The sequence below is a fragment of the Mustela nivalis genome, assembly GCF_964662115.1.
Source record: "Mustela nivalis genome assembly, chromosome: 11".
NCBI lineage: Eukaryota > Metazoa > Chordata > Mammalia > Carnivora > Mustelidae > Mustela > Mustela nivalis.
In genome coordinates this window covers 85,586,469-85,604,109 of record NC_139030.1, presented here as the reverse complement: position 1 = coordinate 85,604,109, position 17,641 = coordinate 85,586,469, and the positions used below count along the sequence as shown (strand labels likewise).

The window sequence follows — 17,641 nt, the reverse complement described above, 5'->3', positions numbered from 1 at the left end:
CCAACAGCCATATGAGAGAGCCTGGAAGTCATTTCTCCGCCCCTCCCAGCCAGCATCTTGACTACAACTTCACGAGAGACCCGGAACCCAAATCACCTTGCAAAGCTGCTTGCAAATTCCTGGCCCTCCACAACCGTTTGTTGTTTTAAACCATGCCGTTTGGGGGTAATTGGTTATAAAGCAATAGAGAACTAATCCAGAAATAAAGGAAGTGAGGGGGTTGGCCACACAGGTGTCTGAAGAAAGAACATTCCAGGCCGAGGAAACAGGAAGCAGAAAGAACCAAAGGTAGGTGGTGTTAGAGAGCTAGAAAACCAGCAAGCAGCCCCTGCGGGCGCAGGGAAGAAAAGAAGAAAGCAGTAGATGAGGGCAGGAAGGTAATGAGGTCCCGATCCCGTAGGGCTTTGTAGGCCACCGTAAGGCCTTTGGGTTTTACTCAAGAAGTGTAATGTGAAGCCAATGAAGAAGGTTGAGCAGGGGAGTATCACGATGCGATCTGTGTTTTATTAAGATTGCTCTGTGGGTAATGGGCCAGAAAGGCGCGTAGGGAGCAGCAGGGACATCAGTAAAGACACTATTGCAATGAAGCAAGAAAGAGACAGCTGTGGCTCAGACCAGAATGGCAGCAGCAGAGTTGAAATTATGGGTGTACTCTGAAGGCAGAGCAAACAAGATTTCCTGATGGGCCAGATGCGGGGTGTGAGAGAAAGACAGAAGTCAAGGATGACTCCAAGGTCTGAGGCCCTGGCAAGTGAAAGGGTGACGTTTCCATCAGCTGAAAGGGGAGGAGGTTGTTGGAACAGCAAATTTGGGGGGTAAGATTAGAAGTTCAGGTTTGGGGGCGCCTGGGTGGCTCAGTGGGTTAAGCCTCTGCCTCCGGCTCAGGTCATGGTCCCTGGGTCCTGGGATGGGGCCCCGCATCGGGCTCTCTGCTGAGCGGGGAGCCTGCTTCCCCCTCTCTCTCTGCCTGCCTCTCCGCCTACTTGTGATCTCTGTCTGTTAAATAAATAAATAAATAAATAAATAAATAAAAATTAAAAAAAAAAAAAAGAAGAAGAAGAAGTTCAGGTTTGGACATGCTGAGTTTGAGATTCTATCGGACTTCCATGTGGAAATGTTGCGCAGGCAGTCCAGAGTTTGGGGGCGAGGTCTAAGAATAGAGATTAAATCCGGGACTGGCCAACAAGGCGGAAGTGAAAGCCAGGGGACTCCCTGAGATCACTCAAGTGAAAAAAGATAAGAGCACCGAGGACGGAATCCTGGGGCACTCCCACATTAAGAGGTAAGGGAGGGGTGCCCGGCTGCCTCAGTCAAAGGAGCATGGGACTCTTGATCCTGGGGTGTCAGGGCTGTGAGTTCAGCCCTGTGTTGGGTGTAGAGATTACTTAAAAAAAAAAAAAAAGGTAAGGGAGAAGAAGAACCAGCAAGAGATTCTGAGAAGGAGCAAACCAATGAAGTAGGGAAAAAAGCAGAAGGGTTTCATAGTATGGAAGCCACGTTAAGAAAACATTGAGGAGAAGGAAGTCACAAGCTTTACGAAAAAAAAACCTAAATGAGGGTAGATGGGCCAACTCAGTTTTCCCGCCTCCCTATCCGTCCTTTTCATTTCCATATCCTCGCTTATGCCAAACGCTATGGCAGAGGTCTGTACTGGAGGCTTTGGGAACAGCAAGAGAGTATGCCAGCGCCTGAAAGAAGAGGGCTGAGGAAAGGAAAAACGCTCATGGAAAACTCACGAGAGGGATGAAGTCTGTGCAGTCAGGAAAGTTGAGTAGGGGTCTGTCTCGAGCACAAGAGGGAAGAGAAGTCCAGGCAAACTGGTCAAGGGATGTATGGGCATCAAGACTTCCGTGTGCCAGAGTGGCCACGAATCAGGCTGCAGAGGGCAAGGGGACCAAAGCATGAACGACCTCGTGTGCCATGCCAGGAGGTGGAACCACTGAATGACCAAGCAATCGGCTTGCAGTTTCTGTTTCAAAGACACCACTCTGCTGTAATACAGACTCGACTGGAAGAGGAGTAAGGACTGACCGTGTGACAAGTCAGGAGGCTGCTGGAAGGGCAGACCAGAACCAGAAAATGTTGTGGGCCGGGGGGTGGGGGGGATAGCTGCTACTCTTAGCAATGGATGCCAGAAGAGAGGAGAGCAGATTCAAGGGACAGCTGACGAGTTAGGCTTTGGAAATCAGGACAAAGAGAAAAGCAGGTACCTCCCAAGTTCCCAGCTTCAAAAGCTGAATGGATACGGGTATGATTCCCCAAGATAAGGAATGCCGGAAGACAATTCGATCTCTTCTGAGGTGTAGGGAGGTGTAGGGGGTCTATTTTGGACATGGGTAGGGTGCTACAATGTGGAATATCCAAGTAGAAGTCAAATAAAAGTGCAGAAAGAAATGTGGGCTGCCTAATGAAGATAGAAAATTGGCCCTCGGTGGCATACGAGTGACAGTTCCAAGAGAGATCTGGATGAGACGACCCAGAGAGAGAAGAGCGAGGCGAGAAGGACACAGTCTTGAGTGACACTAACATTGAAGTGGCAGGTGAAGCGTGGGACGCCAGCTGAGGAAACCGAGCAGAAGCTGTCCTCCATGGATGAAATCAACCAGAAGGCAATCTCCAGGTTAAATGACTCCTCCTCTTTCCCCAGGCAGCTTTGATAAAACCCCTAGCTTTCTAAGAGCAGAAAAGAATATCTTCCCAACTAGAAGTATCTGCCTGAGCACCATTTAGGACGCCCAGCAAATCAGTGTCCACCATAGTTACATAACTGTAAGTACACGGTAAAAATTCGTGAAGGTATTACACTGAACAGATTAAATGGCACGCGGCAATGGGAGTGTCGGGCGGACCCAATACTTTCCTCTGAAGACAGGGACAGAGAGGATCTCGCTGTGAAGTGCCCACCCCAACCCCCGCCCCTTAAAGAAGCCAACTTCATGCAACTGCTCAGGTTTTGGTGTCAAGGGCTGATTCCTGGCCAGAGGTTGCCAGCTGCAGAGGGCGGGGCTCTATTTTGGGCTGCCTGCTGTCCCTGAGCCTGGCCGCGTCTGGTTTGAGCAGCACGCAGCCCCAGTGACTCACACACCCAGGCCAACCGCCTGTGGCTCAGTGGCATGGCCTCGGAATGCCAGCCTCAGGCCAGCTCCCTCCTCACCCCATTACACTGGGATAAATAAATAAAGAGCCCGCCAGCAGCCGCACAGCCTGATGGCAACCAGATGGAGAGGGGGAGGCGGGGACAGGGCTGGGGGAAGGAACTCCCTCCAGTGGACCAGAGTGAGAGAAGGCCACACCAGCCTCATCCTCCTAAACTTTGCTCACGCAGTTCCTGGGCCATGTAGGAATCATTCCCAAATCCTTGACTCATCTCCCACTCTGAACAGTGCCTCCCAACCCCCAGTCCTAGGAGATGCTCTCTGTGGGGATCTTCCCTCTATGAAGAGCACACCAGCAGCCACTCCTCCCAGCTGACCCAAAGAACACTGCCAGGACGCCCCCTCCAGTCAGGCCACCATCGATGGGCCCCCTTGGGCTCCCTGGAAATGCGAAATCCAAGGCTAGGGGGGCAGGGGAGGAAAAACAAAAGAACCAAATATGAAGACATAACCCCTGGTCAACCCTTAAATATTTTTGCTGGCCCTAGTATCCTAGAATCCCCCCTGTCCTACTGCCCTCTGCGCCCTATCTCTATGGCCTCTCTCCTAGAACCAGGAAAAACAGACCCCAGCACTGACCGTGAGGCCCCTCTGACATCAGCCCTGCTCCACCCCCCCGTCCCCCCGGACCTTCGTCCCAGGCTTTCTGTCCCTGGTTTGTTTATCTTCCTATGTTGCTTATTTTGATGGCACATCCTTTCAGCTGTCTTAGGTGACCCCATGACCCTTCTGTGTCCTGTTTGTAGGACCCCAGACAAGCAAAGTCACTGAAAAGGTGCAGTGGCCATAAGAAATTCTGCAGTCCCATGAGGAAGCTGGTTCTAGCAGGTACGCGGGACACTCCGTGATCCTGGAGGACAGTGCAGTGATCCTGTCCTTGCGAGATTGGGAGTATGCCACACTCTCCTAGCCCTTAACCCTCCTCTAACTGGTGTACACGACCCATTAGAGCGGCAGAACAGGGATGATCCCTCCTCCTAAATGTCCAGCTACAGCAACATGACCTTAGGCAAGTCACCTACCCTGTCTGAGGCCCACCTTCTTCACCCAGGAAATGGAAAACTACAGCTACCTGTTTCTCAGATCCTTTGAAGATATATAAAATTCTCTAAGTCTCTGTGGTTTGGGTGTGGTCCACCCAGGGCTTAGAAGACCAGTATTCATGAAGTAATTGATTCCAAAACACCAATACGCCTCCTGGGCTACCCCGAGCTTCTGTATGCTTTCTCATTCCACAACTGCAGGGTTGTGTCCTGCCCCCACCCCTGCCCCCAAAGCATGGAAGAGATGAGCTTCCAATTGGACAAATGAGAAAACAGAGGCTCTGGGAGCACTGATTCAACCAAAGCTGCAAAATAAACCAGGAGAAGAACCCAAGACCCCAGATACAGAGGTCACAAGCAGCACTGTATCCACAGGCCACATTTCCCCAACTTTCATGAGATCCCCCTCACCCCCCCGTTCCCAGCACACGTTTATCAACATCTTCTTCGACAGACTTATGTCTGTTCGGCACCGGGGACATAGAAATGCATTCGATGCAGTCCTTGTCCCCAAAACGTTCAGAGATCAATAGAGGAGAAAGGCACAGTCTCACAGACATATAAACACCAGAATCTATCACACAGTTATAAGTGGTAAAACAGAGGTAGGAACCAAGGTAGGACAGCAGCAGGGAAGAAGGATTATCTTTACAGGGAGAGTCTGGAAAAGTCTCCCAAAGAAGTCAAAGCCCACACTTAAAAGACTAATAGAAAATTACAAGGTAGATAAGGCCAGGGCACTGGGTGTTATAGATAAAGGGAACAATGCATGCCAAGACGTTAAGGCTAGAGGAAGGCATTTTGGCAATCCAAAGTCATTCTCTGTGACTTAAAGCATAAAGTTCATAATGAAAAATATCAAGAAACCAAGCTAGAGGGGTATGTGGGCACCGGATCAGGAAGGGACCTTCTGCTGGGCTAAGAATAAGCCTTGCATTGTTTAGCTAAGGGGCTGGGGCAGGGAATCAGTATGTCGTCCCCAGCCTGTGTTAGCCTCCTTAATATGAACACTTAGAGACAGAGGAAGCTATCTGACAGAAAAATGGCCGAGGAAATCTCTCTGTGGCAAGTCTAGGTTTAATGGTCTCTCTTTCCCCATAAAGACTTGAAATCTATTCTACTTCAAGATGTAACAGTGTGAGCTTCTCTTCTTCTCCCGAGTTAGACTGCTTCAGTAGATGGACTCAGCACTCAACTTGCCTTTTTTGTTCTTAGTGTTAAGCCCCGAAGCATGATGGCATCTTTGCTCGGCCAATGTACAGAGGCAGAACAGAAGGTTCCAAGTCAAAAACACCTGCTTTCTTCCTGCCCAGCCCTGGGAAAAATATCAGTTTCATATTCAAAAGAAATATGAGTCACAATCCTTGTCCACAAGGGATTTACAAAGTAGCCTAGATGGCAAGACAGAAATACGAATGATCTATACAGAACACGATATTATAATAGCATTATTTGCTTACATAGTGAAGCACCAACTTGGGTCACATGTATAATTAGAAAAAAGGGCAATAATGCTAAGGTACCAACTGTACAAGCAACAAGTCCTAAAAGAGTTAGAGAAGGAGAAGATCAATATTGACTGGTATTATCAAAGGTCACTATTATTAATACTCCCCCTGTTTGGCATTTAATAGATGTTTCTTTTGGCCAAGCTTAATCCTTAGAAGGGAAACCTAGGCAGAAGCTTCTGACAGGCCACAATTATCTACTCCCCATTCATTCCTTTGCCAGTCCCCTTGTATAAACACTGTGATTTTCCACAGCCTACTGTGCCCACAAGACAGTTCCCAAATGGTAATCCTGTGCTTTTCACCTTCCTCTGCTGTGGGATACTGGAGGGGCCCAGACCAATAATAATGACTAGCCCCCCCATTCTATAATCCAGACCTGCGATCAGATCTTAACAAGCAAAAATGGATCAACTGGTCAACCAAACTTTCCAAGGTTAGGGAATTCTAAATGAAATTCCTAGGGATGTGAACAGAGAGATGTTTTTACAAATGTTGACCAGCCCACTTCTGCCTTTTATATTCTTGCCCCTTATTTCACCCCATCTTCCCCATGGGCATCTCAAGTTTTATCAGATTTTCTATAGGCAACTTATCCAGAGAAAGGTTTTCCAAGCATGCAAGCCACCTAACACCCAAAATGCAAGTCAGTACTCAGGCACCTAGAAAGAGAAAATAAAGCAAAACTGCGCAAGGGGAAAGGAAATCCTTATCGTGATATACTCTACCTCTACCATAAATTGTTCCAAGAAGGAATTTTCTTCAAATGGCTCTGTCTTCAACCGATCTGTAATAAGAAGGGATACAGAAAAGAAATATTAGTCTTAGGATGAGTTTCCTGCCTGTGAGAAGGAAAAGAAAAAGAGCCCAAGATTTCTGGGGAGGGAGCACAAACACGTGCAACACCCAGAGTTCACTGGGAGAAGGGATGAAAGTATGTGAGGGAACAGGAGGCAGAGGAGAGGGCAATCCACCACACAGGACATGTGCAGTGGCGCGTACACTCTAGGCGTTCTTCCTGCCACAAAGACGAAGGTCGAACTGAATTTTTATTCTGAAGCTGGAACTGTGCTTCAGAAGGTCCCAAGTGTGTGTTGCCTGCCCCCACACCCCAGTTTTATACAGCTGTTGGCCCTTTTCCAAGGTCTGTCCTTGCCATTGCCCAGGGCAGGGCTGGATGGGTTACAGCATCTATGGGTCACTCGGGTGCCAGTCGGGTCCTTGAGGCAGAGGGAAGTGTCACCGGCATCAAGTCTCCAGTTACGGTCAGGACCCAGCACCCCACCTCCTCGGGGAAGTACCCCTCTAATGCAGATGACCCTCCCCTTTCCTGAGTCCCTTTGACCATCTGTCCCACTCCCCACCCAACACCCCCAAAGAATGCCCTCTCACCTCGGCTCAGCACAGCCCCACTCTCCTGGTAGTCCTGGATCTCTAGATCTTTCATACGAAGCATGGTTGCTAGCTCCCTCACTTGGCACTGCAAGGTCAGACTCATGCCCATGAGAGGACGAATCAGATGCTGGGAGACCTTTCATGCAAGAGATATCAATCAGCCAACAGGCATGGAGTACTCCCCACTGTTTTAGGAACTAGAAAAATACTGCAAAATAAATGTTTTCACCGGAACTTACCATTTCATAAGCAAGGAACCCATTGGCATGACTGTAACAATACAGTAACAAAATAGGTAGGTGAAAGAAGTTCAAGGGTTTTCTTTGTAGCCTAGATAAAAGGGTGGGAAGAACAGAGGAGGACACGTGGAGAGGCAGCCTGGGGTGGTGATTTTAAAAGGTTGGTAAGAGAAAGGTGTTGCTTCAACTCTCCACAGAGCAGGAGACAAAAGCAGAAGATCCAAGTAGAACTTTAGGAAAGTGGGCGTGGCTAAAACAGAGTGTGCTGGCTGGAGCATAACATTAGACAAAAAGCAACAGACAGTAGAGAGCCTTGGAATCTGTCTCGGATTAGACCCAGACACTGATTACGAGCCAGTTCAGGGCTGACGATAGCCCAGAATGAGCCCAGACTTTCACTCTGCTCCCAGGAAGGTCACAAAGTCTGAGATCATCAGGACAGAAACCAGCCAGTCCCCGAGAGGCCAGCCTAGGAAGGAAGAAACTCGCCAGCACACCTCACTCCTAGGTGTCTTCCAAGGTAAGAAGGACACAAGCATGAGCACACCATTGTGCCGCTGAGACTGTGTTCTCACGTAACAACGTATAACTATAGAGAATAATCCACCCGCACAAGGTGTCCACTAGCCTGAGAAAGAAAAAAGCCTTAGCCAAAGAAAGTAACTAGAATCATTCATCTCTTTGTGACTAGTAGAGGCTCTGGGGGTCCCTTTCCCTTCCCCCAAAGAGATGAGCCCAAGGAGTCACCATGAAGAAATGCCCAAGATCAGAGGTCAGCAACTCATTCCACATGGGCCAGGGGGTCAATATTTTCAGCTCTGGGGCCCATAGAGGCCGTCACAGTGCTCAGCTCCACTGCTGCAGCAGGAAAGCGACCACAGACAACATGTAATACATGACGGTGGTGGGTTTCCAATGGAACTTTAGAAAAACAGGCAGCACTGGCCATCGTCAGCCCACCCCCCAGGCTTCTCTAAGGACAGAGCACAAGAGAAGAGATTGGGGGAGGTGGGGGTGGTAAGGGTTAGAGCCCGCAGCTTCTGCACCACCACCAGGACCCGGCCAATGCAGGGGTACTGATGCAGAGTAGAAGACCAGAAGTCAAATGTAGTTGTAAACATCCGTCACTTCTCACCATCATGCTGCACACCCCAAGCTGGCCCTGGTCCTCAGTTCAGATCCTGAGGATAAGCAGGAAGTACCGCTCAAAATGAGACCAAAGATCTGCTTTGGGAACATTCACCTGCTCCAGACCCAACCCTCGTTCCTAGGAATTGTTTGGTTAGGTTTGATCCCGTTTGGGGGAGATCAAGAGGAGAAACAGGGGACTCCTCAGATGAAAGCAAGTCAGTGTTTGGAGCGGGGAGCTGAAAGTAATCAAAGTTGGTAACCAAGGAGCATTGCCTTCCCTCTGGTGACAGCCCTCAAATAACAGAAACTCCTTAAAGGGACAACCAGCCTCTCTCTGGGAGCCCACCTTAACAGACATCTCTTTGAGTGGTGGTAAATCTGACAACATGAAACAGAATGAGAAACAGTTATTAATCAATGTCATGTCTAATTAAATATGGTAAGGCCAGAAGTTATTTATCAGACTCCGATGTCTATATAGCCAAATAAATAAATAGCAGTTAAATATTTCAACTTCTCAAGTAATTTCATAGAATTGGTTATGTCACTCTGAATCACTGGAGTATAACTCATTTCAAAGTTAGATGCCCACTAACACACTAACTTAAATCAGAGATCAGTTAGTTCGGACAATGCCTGTGGTTGAAGTACTGGGTTTCAAAGCAAATCCACAGAAACTACAAAGAAAAATCTTGAAGTGCTTCGGGAGGTGAGGAAGATCCTCACCCCTTCATTTAAAGACAATGAAGAGTTGTGGTTTCACAAGTCAATTCAATAAATACCTACTGTGTGCCCAACACATACTGTGACCCCATGAGGCTTCTGCCCCCGAAGAGTTCACAACAGTTAAGGAGGTCAGGAAGTGTGATGGATAAGGAGGCAGGAGTTTCCAATCTTTTCCAGAGGAAATCTATTTATAACATACCCCCCCCCCTCGTCTGCAGATTTCCCATTGAAACGTAGACAAGCCAGAGGCGGGAGACCCAAATGGCTGTTAGCAATCCCAAGATTTATTCTATCAGGTTTGGATATAGCGACAAGGGCAACAGACTGGGAATTAGATCTAGATTCTAGCCCCGACTCTCGGAGCACCCAGATGTGAAAATGGCTTAATCCCAAGCGCTCTCATGGTCCTTAGGTTCTTCAAGGAAAAATTAGGGAGTCAGAGTATTTGCTCTCAAAGGGCCACAATAATGCTAAAGTTAAGTAATACTATGTATGGTCTTGGCTTTAATCTAAAAGCTCAATTAAAATCAGCAGTAAGGTGAGGACTGGCATCTCCACTTTACAGATGATGACGCCAAACCTCATAAAAATGCAATGACTTATCCCAGGTAACACAAATAGTCAAAGGGGTGGAGCTGAAGGACAAATTCAGTCCTGCGGGCTCCAAAGCCCGTGGGCTCTTCCTGCCACAAAACAAACAAACAAACAAAACAAATTAAAAAACAAAACAAAAAAACCTGAGGCTGTGACTCCTAGAAACTATAAAATGGCCAAATTTGAAAGTCAAAAATTGGAATATCAAGAATTACATTAGGAAAGGAAAGATAACAGCAACACTACCAAAGAAATGACATCTGCTACAAGGAAGAACAGTGAGGAGGAAGAAGGGACGAAGGAAGCTGGCTGGAAGTGGAAAAGTAGAGACCTGAGGCTTTAGCCATCCCATCCTGTCCCGCACAGCCTGAGAACTTAGCGTGAACCCACCACCCGCGGTACTCTCCTACTCTCCTGCGTGACTGGTAGGAATTTACATGTGCAATCTTTCTGGAAGACAATCTGGCATTAGAGGACCAAGATTAAAGGTACTAATATTCCCTTTTATTTAAGTTTATTTATTTACCTATCAATCTATTTATTTATTTATTTATTTATTTTAAGATTTTATTTATTTATTTGACAGAGAGATCACCAGTAGGCAGAGAGGCAGGCAGAGAGAGAAGGAAGCAGGCTCCCTGCTGAGCAGAGAGCCTGATGCGGGACTCCATCCCAGGACCCTGAGATCATGACCTGAGCAGAAGGCAGAGGCTTAACCCACTGAGCCACCCGGGCGCCTCTAAGTTTATTTATTTATTTAAGCTACTTCTATACCGGATATGAGGCTCAAACCCATGACCCCAAGATCAAGAGTCACATGTTCTTCCGACCCAGTCAGTCAGGTGCCCCCAAACATTCCTTGTTTCAGCTATATTCCGCGGCTGGGAATTGACTCGAACATCTACACTTAGGAAAAGTAAATTACAAGGATAGTCACTATGTGTAATAACAAAAGAATGGAAACAACGTAGGTGTCTACCGGTAGCCTGTCAATTAAATACATGTTGATATATTCATCAAGTAAAGCTCTCTGTTACCAGTGAAGAATATTAAGGCAGCTTTTCTAAATATGTTACGGTTTTTAAGTTTTTAAGTTTTCACTTTTAATTAAGTGAAAAGAGCAAGCTACTCAGCAGTGTGGATGGCATGTTGCCATTTATGAAAAGGCACATGTCCACCCAGATAGGTATTTGATGGTGTAAGTATATATACATACTTGCGTACATACGAACCTACTTACGGCTTTAAGAATGCACAAGAAGATGGTATCAGTAGTTGCTTTAAATAAGGAAAATGAGGGACTAGAGAGAAGAGTAGAAGAACCTATTTTTTCACTCTAGACCCTTCTTCAATTCTATTTGAAATGTTTGCCTTTTGCATGAATTGCTCATTGAAAAAAAAATGAAATAAAAACCATCACAAGAATGAGTAACAAACAAAAATTAGGACTGTGTGACCTCACAGACACACACACAAGCCCGAAATAGTGTCCGCCTACATCCTTGACCGTGTCCGCTGGCTCTAACATTTTCCCTGTAAAGCTTCCTCAGCCTCAGGGGTTTCCCTGGGCTGGCATGCTTCTTTTTTTAATAGTATTTTATTTTACCTTAATGTCTAATTGTTCACCAACTACCCAATGGTCACTTCTCCCCATGGCCAACCAGGACTCATTCCACTCCAAACACTGACGCTTCTTTTCTTATGGCGGCTTCCCAACTAGAGGAATTTGCCTAGAAGGGCTAACTTTCCTTTTATATATCATTCTCAGGGACAACATCATCATTCTTTACTTTATTATTTTGGGGGCAAATAAAAAACTACTAGAGCCCCTCAGCCTCCTGGCAGAACTACGTCCTCGGTCTCACTATTCTGAATTTCTAGGGCTGCGTGATGTAAAGTGAGACTAGTTGTGGCTACCAGCAAAGACTAGTTGTGGCAGCAAAGAGGTGTTGGTCCCACAACAAGCATTATTGAGGGAACAGCGCCCCCTGGTGTTGCTTAGAAAAAGTGACAAGGTTTTTTGAGCAGAAGATGTAGACTAGCACAAGGATGGAAAATTTCACAAAAAACACAATTAAAATCAACAGTTGGATGACTTTGGAGAGACTTCAGCCTCAGCTTCCTACTCTGGAGACGGAACAATACTACTTATTTTGCAGGACAGTCGTGAGGATTCAGTGACAAGAAATGTTCAGAAAGGTATCTAATGCTGGTGTATTATCGATCCTGTTGCTGTTAATAAACTATTAATGAACTATGAATTGTTAATAAACTATGAATTGAATCATGCTAAACCCCTGCTTGAAGTTTTTCAGTGAATCTCCATTGCCTTTAGGGTAAAATCCAAACTCATTAGAATCCCTCAAAATCTGGCCACTGCCTACCTCATTTCTCACAACTCCCTGCAGTCAGGAAATTCCCCTACTTGTCCCACACTTATACATCTCCCCACCTCTCAAAATGCACTCTAGCCTAGAATGACCTCTTGATCTTCCCCCAGTTAGTTCCTACTCATCTTCAAAACTCAGCTCAGAAACTCTCTCTTCAATGGGGCTCCTGGGTGGCCCTGCTGGCTAAGTGTCTGACTCTTGATTTCAGCTCAGGTCGTGATCTCAGCGTTGTGAGAATCGAGCCCCATGTTGGGCTCTCTTAGGGCATGGAGCCTGCTTAAGATTTGTTCTCTCCCGGGTGCCTTGGTGGCTCAGTGGGTTAAAGCCTCTGCCTTCAGCTCAGGTCATGATCTCAGGGTACTAGGATCAAGTCCTGCATAGGGCTCTCTGCTCAGCAGGGAGCCTGCTTCCTCCTCTCTCTCTGTCTGCCTCTTTGCCTCCTTGTGATCTCTGTCAAATAAATAAATAAAATCTTTAAAAAGAATTAAAAAAAAAAAGATTTGTTCTCTCCCTCTACCCCTCCCACCTCCTCTTTCCCCATCACTAAAAAACAAAACAAAAACCCTCTCTTTTCAAGAAGGTTTTTCAGACCTTTAATCATCCTAAGTTTACCACAATCAAAGAATTTACCATATTTTAACCTATTCCCTGTCTGTCTTCTCACTAGATGATGAACTCTAGGTATAGGCTATATTGTTTTAGATCTGGACACCCAACAATTAGCCCATAGTAGATGCTTCATAAATATTAAATAAAGTAATGAATAAAGATACCCAATAAAGCAGGTAAACCAAACCTTTGCCTGGTCCCTTTGCAAAGACAGGATGTACCAGTCAAGAATCCGTTTTGCCTTCTGTCTGGGCAAGGAAAGTTTTCTGGTTAAAGAAAAATGTCAAACTAAAAAAAATAAGAGCACCCAAGAGTCACCTCAAAGCAGGTGGCATTCCCCTCCCCAACTCCACAACTGAATTACACTCACCAGCGAAGGGCTAGCTGGGATGCAGTGGAAATTCCAATAAAAGGGAAGACCTGAGAGCTCACTGCGCACCCGCAGTATCAGTGCCTCGCCCATGCGGTCACAGACAAAGCTAACTTTGCTGGGGCAAGCAGTGTCCTTCAACAACGGGCAGAGCAGCTCATCCAGATGACAGAGTAAAGCCGCAGGCGGGGCAGTCAGCCGCTTGTTCAGCTCCTAAAAAGACAACACTAGTTGGACAGAGTAAGGGTGCAAAAAGGAAACCGACTTTCCCCTAAGTCCCAGCAAAGGAACTTCTGGCTAAAGTGAAGACAGTGGGCTTGAGAGGAAGGGAAGACAAAAACAGGGGAACAGGAAAGAAGAAAACAAAAACAGAGAGCGACTGGCCTACTTCACCATCCTACCCTGTACTGTAACCAGTGCAAAAATGAACACACAGACAATATGGAAAGATCCGGGGGGGGGGGGCACCTGAGTGGCTCAGATGGTTAAGCATCTGCCTTGGGTTCGGCTCATGATCCCAGGAACCTGGGACAGATTCTCTTATTGGGCTCAGACCTCGGATGGATTCCCTCCTTGGGCTCCCTGCTCAGCAGGGAGTCTGCTTCTCCCTCTCTCTCTCCCTAATAAATAAATAAAATCTTGAAAGAGAGAGAGAGAGAGAAGAAAAGAAAGAGAGAGAGAGATCTCAGGGCTTTAGGTAGAAGGGCAGGACATTGGAATTGTCCCAATATGATTCCTCATCCCTTGGCAACCTACAGGTCAGCAAGCTGGCTGATGTGAACATACCCTTGACCTTCACTAAGACAGAAATGATATCTACTACCTTCCCGCAGCAGAACTTCTCTTCATGCTTACCTTGGCTCGTTGGCTGACCACACAAGTGTCCACCTGTTCATGCCACACCTGCTGGAGATCTGAAACCAGCAAGGCATACCCCTGTCTGGTGATATACGCCTTGGCCAGGAGGGAGTTCTCAGCAAGTTGTAGCCAGGCCCACGGCTGCATCAGTAGGCCTTCCTCCAGCTCCTCCATCTGCAGAAGAATCTGGATTTAGGGAAGTACCCCAGGACACTATAGGCCTGGGGACAGTGGCCCCACACAAACAGTGCTACAGCAAATCAGCCTTGTGAAGGATTCCTCCCTAATAAGACAAAAGGTATTCATTTGCATCTTACCCCCCCACACACACACATATCCTACCCCACATATAACCAGCTCTTACCCCCCCACACCCTATATCCTACCCCACATATAACCAGCCCACATATAAGCTTACTATCTCTTGGCCACTAAAATCTAATTAGAATTTTATGTTATTTTTCAAATTAACTTCCTAAAGGGTATGAAAATACCTTTCTTCTGTAGTGTTTAAGCGTTGGCATGTTGGTCTCGGTATTTCTGCTTTCTAACAGGTGGGAACCTAAGCCATTCTTGTCTCTTTATCACATTCCTAATAAATACACCATGCTACCCTTTCCCAGAACTTCTAGAAAAGAAAGAATAGTTCTTGTCTTACAAAACATCGTAAGTCGGAAGTGTCATGAGCAGCAAATTCAAATTATTTTATCATTATCTAGAAATGAAACTCTAGGTCTCAGATTTTCAAATACATATAAAATACATATATTATGTAATAATATATAACAATGTATAACAATATATAATATTATATATAGTTATTACATAATAATTATATAATAATATATAATATAGATATCTAAATATTTATATATACACAGATACGTACATTCCCAGAGACAGGGATTCTTAATCTAGAGTCTATGCATGTGAACACTCTGGAATTATAGGCAAAATCTGTGCATACACACAGATAACCATTTGGGAGGAAGAGGTCCCCAAATTTGTCAAGTTCTCAAAGGGATCAATGACACACAAATAAAGGCTAACAAACTCTATGTCCAGAAGCAAACAAAAAAACCCCAAATCCCATTTCAAGAATCTGGATGACTAAAAACATAAAAACAAGGCACACCATTTCCCAGAGATGGAAACAATTAACTTCTGCTTCACTCGTCCCCCATACACCCCTAACCCAAGGTACTGCCCTCAATGACATCACACCCTAGAACTTCTGGAAATCAACTCTTCTGGTTCAACAACTAAATTTGTAGTCTTAATCTAGTAGATGTTCAGTAACTATGGCTACTGTACAGGAAATTCAACCATTTTTCCTGTTGGTGGGGAGTGATACAACTTCTTCACCACTTCAGTCTATAAATACAAAGGGAAGTGAGGGGAGTGCCTTAGAATATAAAGAAAATAGTGAAATTTCTAGGATTTCATTCGCATGATTAACACGGTTCTGTTCCTCCAGTCATTTCCATCACGGTCTAAGCCCTAGTTCCTCCAACCATAACTTAGTTTTTGATGCATGGTCTTGTAACAACACTTAATTTGTGCAGTCAATAGCTGGGTGAAAAGTATATGTTGTGATTTTTATTCGCAGCAGCCTCACAACCTTGCCTTTGGAGGATGGGACATCAGTCCCTTCCCACGGGCTGGTACCACAGGGAGGGGATCTTGGAATGAGTAAGCTCCCCGTCACTATAGAGTTCCACCTTGCGAAAGGTCACAAATGCAAGTAAACAAGTGAAGCCGCCAAACCCTTCTGTCCTCTGTAGGCGCTCTGCAGTATGTCTTTTAAGAGTGCCCCATATTGGGTTGATTATCCTGGCCCATCGCTTCGGAAAGCCTGGGAGCTCAAAACCCTCAAACAGCATGATTGTTTTTTGTCCTGTTTGGGGCAGGAATTTAAACTGTGCTCAGGATCAGGCCCCATAGGAAGGTCTAAAACATTCAGCACCAGACCTGGTGTCGGCAGCTCCCACAAAGCGCGTCCTGTTGAGTCCAAGACCTCTGTATCTCATTTTTCCCCCTTCAAGGCCGCCTTTAACTGTCACGATAACTAGATTCGCCCGTGCGTTATTCTTGAATGAAGCGGGAGAGCGTCGAGGGCCAGCAGCAGGTCGCCGGAGAACCCGGGTCAGCACAGAGTTCCGCCCCTCGGCAGAGCTCCTCTCTCAGCGCAGTTCCCCCGTCATCCTGCAGAGGGCAGCAAGGCCCCAGCGACCGTCTAGACGGGGCCACGCCCCGGCCCTCTGGTGGGGACCAACCCTCGCTCGCTTTACCGCAGCCCCACCCCAGGAGCCCCGCCTGGCGGCGTAGTTTCCATCCGGCCTCGCTGCGAGGGCCTTCGCCGTCGGCCCTCGACAGCACCGGCCGCACCGAGACGCGACTCCGAGCCCCTCGAGGGTAACAAAGCGGACCACCAGTCCCTTTGCAGCACCGAGGACCCCACCACCAAGCAGCTTCACAAACCCCGCCTCGCCGCCGGAAGGCGGGCTGCGCACGCGCGGCGCATGCGCCCCGCCCACCCCCGGAGGTCTGCGGCGGCTCTCAGGCCGAGCGCCGGTCCCCGCTGGCTCGCCCGCGCAGGGTCCCCGGGGTCCCTCACCGCCCGGCGCCGGCCGAGTCCCGGCCCCGGTTCGAAACCCGCTCCACCTACCGTGAGGGGCCGCGAGAGCTCCAGCCCTCCCCGCGGCGGGCTGGCCCGCGCAAACCGAAAGGCCTAGGGTAGAGGCCTTTCGGGACAGAGGGGCGGGGCCCGGGCCCAACGTGGGCGGGGCATCTGGGCCCTCGGAGCGGTCGGATTGACGTCTTAGAGCTGGGGGTCCGCCGCGCCCTAGGGGAGCCGGAACAGGACTGGCCGGCTGCTATAGGACCTGAGGTGGTGGTGGGCGCCCCTCGAAGTCGCGCTGGCGGAGTAAAAAGAATGCCAGAGGAGGTTCGGGAGAGGGCTGTCTGGATTTGGACTTGTCAGTAAACTAAGATCACTTCCCTCCCTTACCTGTCCAACCGCTTGTTTTGTTTTAAATCTAATGAGGGGCGCCTGCCTAGTTCCGTCGGTTAGGCGGCCGCCTTCAGCTCAGGTCACGATCTGAGGTTCCTGGGATCCAGCCCCGCGGATCCTTGCTCAGCAGGGAGTCTGCTGCGCCCTCTCCCTCTGCCCCTCCCCCCACCATAAATAGATCGATCGACAGATAGATATTTTAAAAATAAATAAAATAAGGAGGTTGAACTTCACTAGATAATCTCTCTGGTCCTCACCAGCGCTCGAACCGTTTCAGAGAGGATCCTTCTTAAATGCATAAATCCCATCGTTTGACCTCATCCTTTCTCCTGTCTTCATTTCTCCTTCCTTTTAGCCCCATATTTATGCTCCATCACCACAGAAAAACTTGAAATCCCTCAACTCATTTTCTGCTTTGCACAATTTATGGTTTTGCTCCAGCTGGATACCTAAGCTTGAAATACTTTCGCCGCCCACTTTACAGGAGCAAAAATCCTCCTTCCGTCAGGGCCTCGATTGGTGCTGCTTTTTTCAGAAAGCCTGTGTTTGCCTCTATCCACAATTAGAATTAATTTTTTCTGGGGCGCCTGGGTGGCTCAGTGGGTTAAAG

At 47.4% G+C, this 17,641-nt stretch overlaps 1 protein-coding gene across 4 annotated transcripts in view; it reads right to left on the bottom strand.

Annotated features, from left to right (window-relative positions):
- NHEJ1 (non-homologous end joining factor 1) overlaps positions 1–17,641 on the bottom strand; it is a 79,311-nt gene that overhangs the window by 60,782 nt on the left and 888 nt on the right. Inside the window, exons 1-5 of one of the 4 annotated variants that reach the window (XM_082691553.1) lie at positions 16,687–17,123; positions 14,016–14,192; positions 13,161–13,373; positions 7,099–7,237; positions 6,435–6,493 (exon numbers count right to left, since the gene is read on the bottom strand). In XM_082691553.1, coding sequence (XP_082547679.1) covers positions 6,435–6,493; positions 7,099–7,237; positions 13,161–13,373; positions 14,016–14,192 — 588 coding nt within the window. In that variant the 5' untranslated portion in view covers positions 16,687–17,123. Of the gene's footprint in view, positions 1–6,434; positions 6,494–7,098; positions 7,238–13,160; positions 13,374–14,015; positions 14,193–15,639; positions 15,933–15,989; positions 16,525–16,686; positions 17,124–17,641 lie in introns of those variants that run through there. The other 3 variants (XM_082691554.1, XM_082691556.1, XM_082691555.1) reach the window with 3 other exon arrangements.